Source organism: Xiphias gladius, chromosome 1, assembly GCF_016859285.1.
Source record: "Xiphias gladius isolate SHS-SW01 ecotype Sanya breed wild chromosome 1, ASM1685928v1, whole genome shotgun sequence".
NCBI lineage: Eukaryota > Metazoa > Chordata > Actinopteri > Istiophoriformes > Xiphiidae > Xiphias > Xiphias gladius.
Genome location: NC_053400.1, coordinates 19554444 through 19563937, shown reverse-complemented (window position 1 = coordinate 19563937; position 9494 = coordinate 19554444). Strand labels below are relative to the sequence as shown.

The 9494-nt window shown below is 40.1% G+C and overlaps 1 protein-coding gene across 2 annotated transcripts in view; it reads left to right on the top strand.

Moving 5' to 3' along the window:
• Positions 1 to 1588: 1588 nt before the first annotated feature.
• The window catches only part of nfat5b (nuclear factor of activated T cells 5b), a 38035-nt gene continuing 30129 nt past the window's right edge, over positions 1589 to 9494 (top strand). For both annotated transcript variants that reach the window (XM_040129211.1, XM_040129202.1), the window contains exon 1: positions 1589 to 1822. In XM_040129211.1, the coding sequence (XP_039985145.1) occupies positions 1750 to 1822 (73 nt within the window). In that variant the 5' untranslated portion in view covers positions 1589 to 1749. The remainder of the gene's footprint in view (positions 1823 to 9494) is intronic.

Sequence of the window (9494 nt, the reverse complement as noted above, 5' to 3'; positions counted from 1 at the left end):
CGTGAGAAAGCAGGAACTAAGGATAATCCTTATTCAATGCAGTGAGGCTCTGTATTTAGTCTGCAGCACATTTTGTTAAACAAATAAAGGTGTGTTTCTGTGATTAAATCTTGTAGAATATTTTTATTCCACAAAATATTTATTCATGGATACTAGTGAAACATTATATCTGCATCAATAACATATTGTGCAACATGTGACAGCTACGTTAATGATTATGTTTCTCACAAGTATGAAGAAGCAGCCAAATAATATTCAGTTTTTGTGCTAATATAACAGTTTCTTCTTATGAAACAAGAACAAGCTTTTGTCACCAGATTTTTTTTTGAGATTTTTAAGATGAGGTATCTAAGACATACTGTATATCATGCAGCTTAACACTCCATGCAATAGTGGCCCAAGTAATAACAATACATTTGCACTGAAAAAGAATGAATAGTGAGTTACTGTTCGGGCAACAAACATAAGGTGGCTGCATGAAATAGAACTACTGGAACTAATAATAAAACAGTTCTTAAGTCATATAGTGCTACTACTTATGCATGTTATTAAATTCAATAAGATATTTTACTGTGTGTGTATAGTCAAAATAGTATATGTAATATGTTATACAATTAGGAGATGTGAGCCATAAACATTGGTAGATGCTTGATATGTGTGGAGGATAGGAATCTAAACGTCTAACGCGCCTAAAACTTTTGCACAGTACTGTATATTGTTTTGAAATGGCCCATTTTGTGTAATGAGTAGTTTTACTTTTGGTACTCTAAGTACATTTTGATTCTGATACTTTGTACTTTCTTAGTATGAATCCAGGACCAAAACAGATGCACAGGTGTTTCAATGCTGGTTTCACAGAAGGAGCAGCAGGGGTCAGTATCCATTTTGTAATTAACCTGATTTACCTGGATAGAACTTATGGAGTAGGCCAAAAGTGGGTCAATTTAAACCACTATTTTCTCCTGTACTGATCACAACAGATTTATTATTATTATTTTTTTTTAATACAGTATATGTATCTCCTTCCTCCGTAAAAAAATCAAATAACAATTTAGAATTTTTTTTTTAAGTGTCTATTTTCCTGTATATAAGGACAGTGCCACACCGGGGAGCCTAAAAAGGCCTTCCGTTTTGGAGAGCAGAATTCTGCCCCTTAAGGGGGTGAATAAAGTTTCTTTTCGCTTTCAGCAACAATAGCGGTGAAGTCGGTGGGAGGTCTCGCGCAAACAGTCATCGGCTATGACCGTCGCTAAAATATGATACTTGTTTTTTATTTATGGGGATTTCACGTACAGATGGAACTGTTCAGTCTTCAATAGGCAACCATTTCACATTTGTTAACGCTTAAACCCAATCCAGATGTTTTACTCATAATCATGACTGGTCCTGACGTAGGGCTTTTTACGCGTGGCGTCATCGGTGTGGGCGGGGCTGCCAGCTCGAGCCACTCAGGTCGACTGCTGACAACCAACACGCGCTGTAGGCGGAGCGGGGGGAGGCGGGGGGAGGCGTGTGTGTGTGTGTGTGTGTGTGTGTGTGTGTGTGTGTGTGTGGGGGGGACTCAGCAGCCGACTGACAGCGGACTCGGGTATCCAGCTCTAGCTACAGAGGCAAGTTAAGTGACCGTAGCGGTCTGAACACACGTCTCAAGCTTCCCTGCTCACTCACAGGGAGAGTCCATATATCGCTCCGCGACGTCGCGCTGTGTCTGGCTGAGGGTGTCCGGTTTCCTCAGTCCGAGGGATTGCGATGCCCTCTGACTTTATCTCCCTTTTCAGCGGGGACCTCGACCTGACTTCTCCCAGATCCTTGTACTCAAAAGGTAACAGTAGCAGCGCTTACGTGTTCGCTTCGTCCGTGGCTCCCGTCTGCTGTTTTGTTTTTGTTTTTCTTTTTGTTCTTGTTTTTTTTTTAGGTGGTAAATCTGTTCGTGACCTGCCACCCACCTGGTCGTAAACGTTCGTGCGTGTGCGGGGGTCGGTGTTCGGCCCCCTCGCTGTCATTCATCTGGAAACCAGCCTCTGTCACATGCTTGCCGATAATAGTTTATAGACAGTTAGAGAGTTTCAAATCTCTGTACGTAGGTGTCAGGATGTCAGGATGTCCTTCAGCTTTTACTCATGGTTGTGTTTCCTGTAGCAGGGAGAAGTAGGTTTTTTTTTTTTTTTTTTTTTGACTTCTTTTTTTCTTTTTTTTTCTTCTCCCCCTCAGCAGCTGCATGCGCACCGGTCTGACCAGTTTACTTTTCCCCTGCCTGAAAAGCAGTGCTGTCTATTTTCTGTGGGTTGTTTGAATAGGCCATCAGCAGCAACCCCCCCCCCGAGGAACCCCACATGCACCACGCTGCCCCCTGAGAGTGGCGCTAGTGTTGCCCGCCAACTGTAAACTGTGCCATCGTTGGTGCGGGAGCCTCAGGTAGAGCAAGTGTGCTGGGCTGAACTCAGGAGACCAGGGATAAGTCTGGAGGAAGAAGACAACTCCAGGGGGTTCTGTGTATTAGCAGGCTTATTTGCAGAAAAGGATAATAATGTGACAGAGTTTATCCATGGTTGTCAACCAAACCTAAATCTCAGTTTCAATAGTTAGGTTTTAGGTTCACTAGGAACCAATAAAGGACAGTAAACAATGACCGCAAACACTGACCAATAAAGTAAAGTAAAATAGATTTTTTGAATCAACTAATTGGAGATAAATATTTATTTTTCTGTGATCCATTTTGTTATTTAACTATTATTTATTGATGCTTTCGGTTTTGCTTCTGGTTCTTTCGAAAGACTGTTACAGACCTTCGCCATTTCTTGTGCAGCAAATGAATCAGCTGAAATTCCTTTGGGATCTAGACCAATGGTAACTTGTCCTTTAGCCTACCTTATTTGCTTACTAATCACACTGTTGTGCATTTGTGTCAGGATAGTTGACCCGGCGGTGTGTGAGAGGTGAAGTCAGCACCCCCCAGCACCCCCCCCCCTTGTTCCCACACTCCCCTCCCTGAATTCTGCAAATCCTCAATTTTGACAAGTCGTTCCCCACACCATAATGAAAAGGAAAGATTCTCTGTTTTGGACATGACATGGAGTAGACCGTGTGTGCAGCCAAGTTGAATTTCATTATTTCTGCCTTGTCCGTTGGGCTGTTTTTCAGACAGCTACACCGGACAGCTTAAGCATGATGAGGAACACATGTTTTTAGCGTGCGAGTAGCCCGGGGAATATCAAGGAAAAACAGCACACCGTAACAATGGCTCTCAGGATAGGAATGTTAATCATACTACCTTTTGTGATTGGTAAAGGACTGCAGGTTAATGGACGTCGTAAAACGTCTTCCTACCAGTTTCACATCAAAGGTGAAGAATGTTATGGCTTTCCCATAAGTTTTAAAAAACCTGGTTAATAATTGTAAGAAAACAGACCTCAACAGTTTTTAAAAAAATTTTTTTTTAATGTTTTTATTGACATCCACCAAAGCCTGGTCAGTCATTAACTATCTGGCTGCTCTGTGTGTAAACCTGGGCTTAAATAGCACTCTATTAATATTGACTGCTGTGTTAAGCAAACTTTGTGGCATGTGCTTAAAAATACTTGATTGCCTTGAAAGATTGTTGATATCTGATAATGAAAGAAACAATACCATAGAGGGAAAACATCTGAAAAATCAGGAGAGGTGTATCTTGAGTTCACAAAGGTGCTGGTACATTACTTTAGTCTAATTTCTGTCATAAAAGAATCAGAGGGTGGACTCTGAACCCGAATCTGCATTTGGAACACAAAATACAGATAAAATTGTATCTCTTCTCATTGTTTTGAATATTGACATAGCTAACTCATGACTCAGTAGCCATGTGAACCTGAGGTCTCCCGAGATGAAGTGATGTGGAGACGGTGTTTTGTTGTCATCCGGAACATTCTTTACGTTGTCTTCATCTGCTTAACATCACAGCCCCAACCTGTTCCGCATATTTCAGACAGTCAGTTGAGCTGGGGTGGTTCTGGTCACTTAATTTACAGTTGTCACCGAGGTAGCAACCATATAATCGTGCTTGCTGCTTTACTGGTCTATGTTTATCTCTTTATTTCCACTTTCGAAATGATATTGTGAAGGAGCACTATTTTCCCATACAATAAAAATGACTGTGTGTCATAACTCCAGTTCCATGAACGCAGCGGATTAACACACTTGATTTTGCATAATGCATGGCCAGCCGGCCAACCCAGGATGAGACAGCAATATGAGCCCCATGAAAATTGGTCAAAAAGTCCGATTCTATCTGAGAATCTACTACCGTTAATCTAGATGTAGGTAATACTACCTCCTTTCTTGGAGGTTCCTTGATGGTCACCATGGTCCTTTGGTTCTGGCCTTTTGGCTCCACGGTCATCTACGAATGCTTTACTTCGGCTTTGTCAAATCCACAATGCCTCATTGTTGTGTCTGTCCCACTGTGCATTGTTCAGCCTCTCTCGTTCCTGCCTACACTTCTAGAGGTACTAAACCTAGGCCGAGGAAGAGATGCATGTGTCAAATGGCCCTTTTTTTCCACCACAAGAACTTTTCCAAATCTTTTTAGGAGCTCAGAAATTTGGAAAAATAACACTCAGCAGATCCTTTCTACTTTACAGACAGGGATCTGGCCTTTTTGGCATACTGGCTCTTCCTTTCCACCTCTGCATGTCTCCTTTGCAATGTTTAAATATCACAGGATAATGCAACAGTAAATTTCTGAATAAATAGCCAAGATATTGACAGAGTTACCTTTAAAAGTGCACTCTTCTGATGTATAATTATGTACTATTGAATATTTTTAATCCGATTCTGCAGTAAGTTGTTTATGAAATAGTGACAGTGCTGTTGCTAGATAGAGATTTCTAGTACTGTATATTCATTGTTAGGGTTAACTGTTGATAAACTCATTCAGCGTGTCCTATAAAACAAATGATGTAGTGATGCAGATTATTCACACCTGTAAATGCTGTGTGAGTTTGATTAATCATTAACACTAACCAAACCTCAGTTAAAAAACTCTAATCAGGGTCAGGTCAAAATGTCACCTCCTCTGGTATTTACTGCACACTTGTGACTTTGTTGTGGCCCTGGCAAATTAATGTATGAGTGGTTTAACCTGTTAAGGTCATAGTGAAGTCTTCTGTGTGTGTGTGTTTGTGTGTGTGTGTGTGTGTGTGTGTTTGTTTGTGTGTGTGTGTGTGTGTGTGTGTGTGTGTGTGTGTGTGTGTGTGTGTGTGTGTGTGTGTGTGTGTGTGTGTGTGTGTGTGTGTGTACACTTGAATGGCTATACATTGTGAGGACCGGTTTGAGCTTAAAACCACTGGAGTGAGGACATTTTGGCTGGTAATCACTTTCTGATAAACTTTTAAAGGGCTGTTTGAGGGTTAAGACTTGGTTTTGGGGCTAGAATTGGGTTTATGTTAGGGTTAGGGTTAGGGCTAGCGTTGGGTTTAGGCATTTCTTCGTTAAGGTTAGGGTAAGGGGCTAGGGAATGCATTATGTCAATGAGTGTCCTCACAAAGATAGTACAAGTGTGTGTGTGTGTGTGTGTGTGTGTGTGTGTGTGTGTGTGTGTGTGTGTGTGTGTGTGTGTGTGTGTGTGTGTGTGTGTGTATATGTAAGTCTTGAGCAATTAGGTGCATTTTAAAATTGCTAGAATTTGTTCCTTTTTGTGTCATACTGAGAGAAGATCCTCAGCCTCACATTTGTTGTTGTTCTAACTTTTACACTCCTCAGTAAATATGTCTGCTTTACACGCAAAAGCTAATGGAAGCAATTTTGGGATCAGTGCAGAAATTTGTGAAATACTTTTAAAAACATTTTTTTAGTGAAATATCCGACAAAAATGTGTAATATAACTGAGAAAGTCATAGTAAAATATCTGAAAATATAAATAAAATATTAGAAAAAAACATCAGTAAAATTGGAAAAAAATATTAGTAAAATATCTGAGAAATTTTACTAAAATAACAGAAAAATCTGAAAAATATTAGTAAAATATATTTTAAAAATACTGTATAACACTATGAATGAAGTTTTTTGTCTAACTGCTGTCACTTGATATTTACTTCAGTAATAGTTATTATGCTAATGTGGTGATATTACTACTACCATATATTGTATGATAACATTTGTAGATGTTATGCGCTTTGCCAGAACATCTCTGGACTATGATAGGTTTATGTTTTTCAATCTGCAATTTATACAGGTTTGAAAGCACTTTTATAGCTTTTATGATCAGCAATGTTAAAGTTATTAGCAAAGTCATAAAATCTCAAAAGTATTACAAGTGCTTGTTCTTGTTCTTTTTATGAGAAGAGTAGCACACCTTTGTCTCCTTGGCCTATTTTAGGTGAATGGTGTTTATTTTCTGGGTAAATGTTAATGTGGAACAGGGTATCGCTTGGAAAAGCAACAGTGGTGTACAAAGTGGAACAATATGATGTATATCTTCCAGTCAGTGTTTGCAGCAGCATTTTATTCTGTTTCTGTTTTATTTCTCTGTGTTAAGATGGATTTCTGCCTCTCTATCAAAATGTTACAGTGATTCCAAGGTAGTGTTCCCTGCATAAAGATGAATTTATAGTTCAGCATAGGATTTCTGTTAATTAATCTGTAGTAAATGTTGTCTTCACAGGCTAAAATGAAGAGAGAAAGATTCATTTTCAGACTTTTTATAGATTTAGTTTGAGTGTTGTTGCAGTCTCTCCCTAGTCTGAAGGAAAATTAAGAGTGCAGCAGGCCGTGATGCCTAATGCTTTTGTTTCCGGTCATCTTGTGGAGGATTTCTCACACTTGTCTGTGAAAAGCCCAAAGCTCCTGTGAGATCTAACATCCACCCCTTGTGTTACTCCCCAGGGAAAGATGATTCTGAACTAAGACATTAAATATTAACTGTGGTGAGTCTTGGCTGACTGGAGTCTTTTCATTGGCAGATGAGAAGCGCAGTTAAGGTGTCACCAGCTCATAAATAGGCTGTACACACTGTGTTACACACCCTCGCAGGATGTATCTCCTGGCTCAGAATGAGAGAAAGGCAGTATCTGAACAATGACCTATTGAACCTTTATTTATTCAAACATTTTTGTAATTCTTTTTTAAGACAGTTAATGTACAAGCATGGTACTAAGCAGATGTGTGAGGCCCAATCTGTCTATGTTGTCTGTGTTTAAATAATGACGAAATTTGATAAAAACTATCAAATAATACAAAGAAAATTTATAGACCACCTGTTAGAAAAGAAAACAGATGTTTATTTTACAGTATGGCATTTTACATATACACTGTAACACCACAAACCAGAGCACCAGCTTCATATAATCCAATATACAAGCCTTATAATGAACCCTCGCTCTGTGAAGTTTACCATATTCAGTTTTTGCTGAGACTGTGCCAGAGAGATGTTGATTCAAATCTTTGTTCTTTTTGGAGGCTGAATGTTGTGGTTGTGTATTGTTTGATCCTAAAATACTAAAAGTTGCGTCAAATTGAAACTAGTCGACCTTTAACATCTGTACTCTGACTCTCCTCTCTCTCACCATCCCTTTGTGCTGTATTCTGTCTGCCGTCAGACCTGACAAATGTACTGCATCTTGTTGGTAATGTATATTATGCTGTTAAGGGATCCCTGTTATTAGCTCATCTATCATTCTGCCATGTTGTCTTTTCATCCGGTGCAACCCCTGAGTGATTTAGCTGTTGCTGTTAACATTTGGCAGTGATGCATTTACTACAGTGCTCTTGAATAGGTTTATAATTACCAATATGGTTAGATTTTGTTAATGGTAGCACAGTGTTTGGGTAAATAGGTGGATACAGATTTGTTGCTACTACACTGGGTGTCTACATACACAGAAGTGTTGGGGTTAGGCTGTTTATGACGATCACGGACATGGGCAGATTACAAAATTTCCCTCAGGCTGACCTTTGCACCCACCCCAATACAGAAACTATAAACTGGGTTTAGGACAGCAGAATTCCTTTGTATAGAAAAGGTCTGCAGGGGTGGACTTAGATCCTAGTATCTGACACCCAACCTGTGATCTGAGTCTGGATGCCTTGATGATAGAGTAGACTCACTATCAGCTCTGATCAGATGGTGCATCGTAATCATCACAGCAGAAAAATTTGTTTTATGGTACCAAGATGAAGATGGAACTGTGGTAGAAGATGATGTGTATTTCTACTCTCTTTTTGCAACAACGGTCCCCAGCCCGGATTGAACAGGGGACATTGCAATCATAGTAGTGTACTAGGCCACCAGGAGCCCCCTGTGTATTTCTACTCTTTCACTAGGGCCAGATGTTGGTTAGTGGTACATCGTGTTGTTGCAAGTGTTGGTGTTCTCACTTTCTTCCAGGTCCAAAATTTTGGAAGTGTGAAGACCTTCACATGTCCCTTCACTTTTCCATTTGTGTCCCACTACCCCACTAAGAGTAGCAAAAGTGTCAGTAGGTATTTCCCTTCCTGCCATGGATCTTTTGCGACAAAGTATAGCTACAGTCACTTAACGGTTTCGAAAACATGATCCAGGTTTATGGTACCCTTTAGGGGATGGATTTATCCTCACTGATTCAGCATATGACAGAGCCTATCGCATCACAAGGTTTCCTTATACAGGCTCATACAGAGGAGTATTTTATGACCTTCAGAAATGTTGAATACCTTAACAGTCCAACAATCCATTCTACAACCAAACGGTCAGGGTATCTCAATATCCTGTGTTTACGTTTCTTTTTTCTGAGTCATCTGCGGCTTCCTTGGCAGACTGGCAGGGCTGGACTGAATAGCAGCATTGGACTGTCCGATTTCCCCCTGCATCCTGTCATTGTTGTTTTTTTTGGTTTTTTTTCGCTGTCTTGATTAAAGTGACGCTTAGGGGGTTGGGTACTGACAGTGATGCCTGGCAGGGCCAAGGCCATGAGACAGGATGGGTTATTGTAGCAGAGGAGTCTTCTGAGTTGAAAGCAGAAGTAACACCCTTGTCTGTTCTTTGTTACCTTGTAAGGTGATAACCAATATCAGTATGTTGCCGTTTTGTTTGACGCCAATGACACCAGGGAGTTGTCATTGAAGGGGGCACTAACCAACTTTCTACTGTACCCACACACAAAACTTTTTTCTGTACAGAGGTTAAGCTTCATAGAAATCATTCATACTTGATCTGTCAATTTATCTACTTACTTACATGAGCCTCTGACCACAGGTATCCACTCGTTGGTAATAAGTTGATTGACACTCATTGTTGACGAAAAGTTAAAAGGACTCAGCCATGAAATTGAAGGGCTGTTGCACATTGAAGAAAGCATAGCTGAGAAATCTATGCGTTTTCCCCTGTGCTAAGTTTGAAAACTGAGTAAAAGGAAAAATCTAATTGATCTGGGTGTACAAACCCATTTTGTAATATTTGGCCCAAGGTAGGATTTATTGCACGACTGTTGTATTAGACTGCAATAGCTAGGTGTACCTAATAAATTGGCAACTGAGTGTATGTT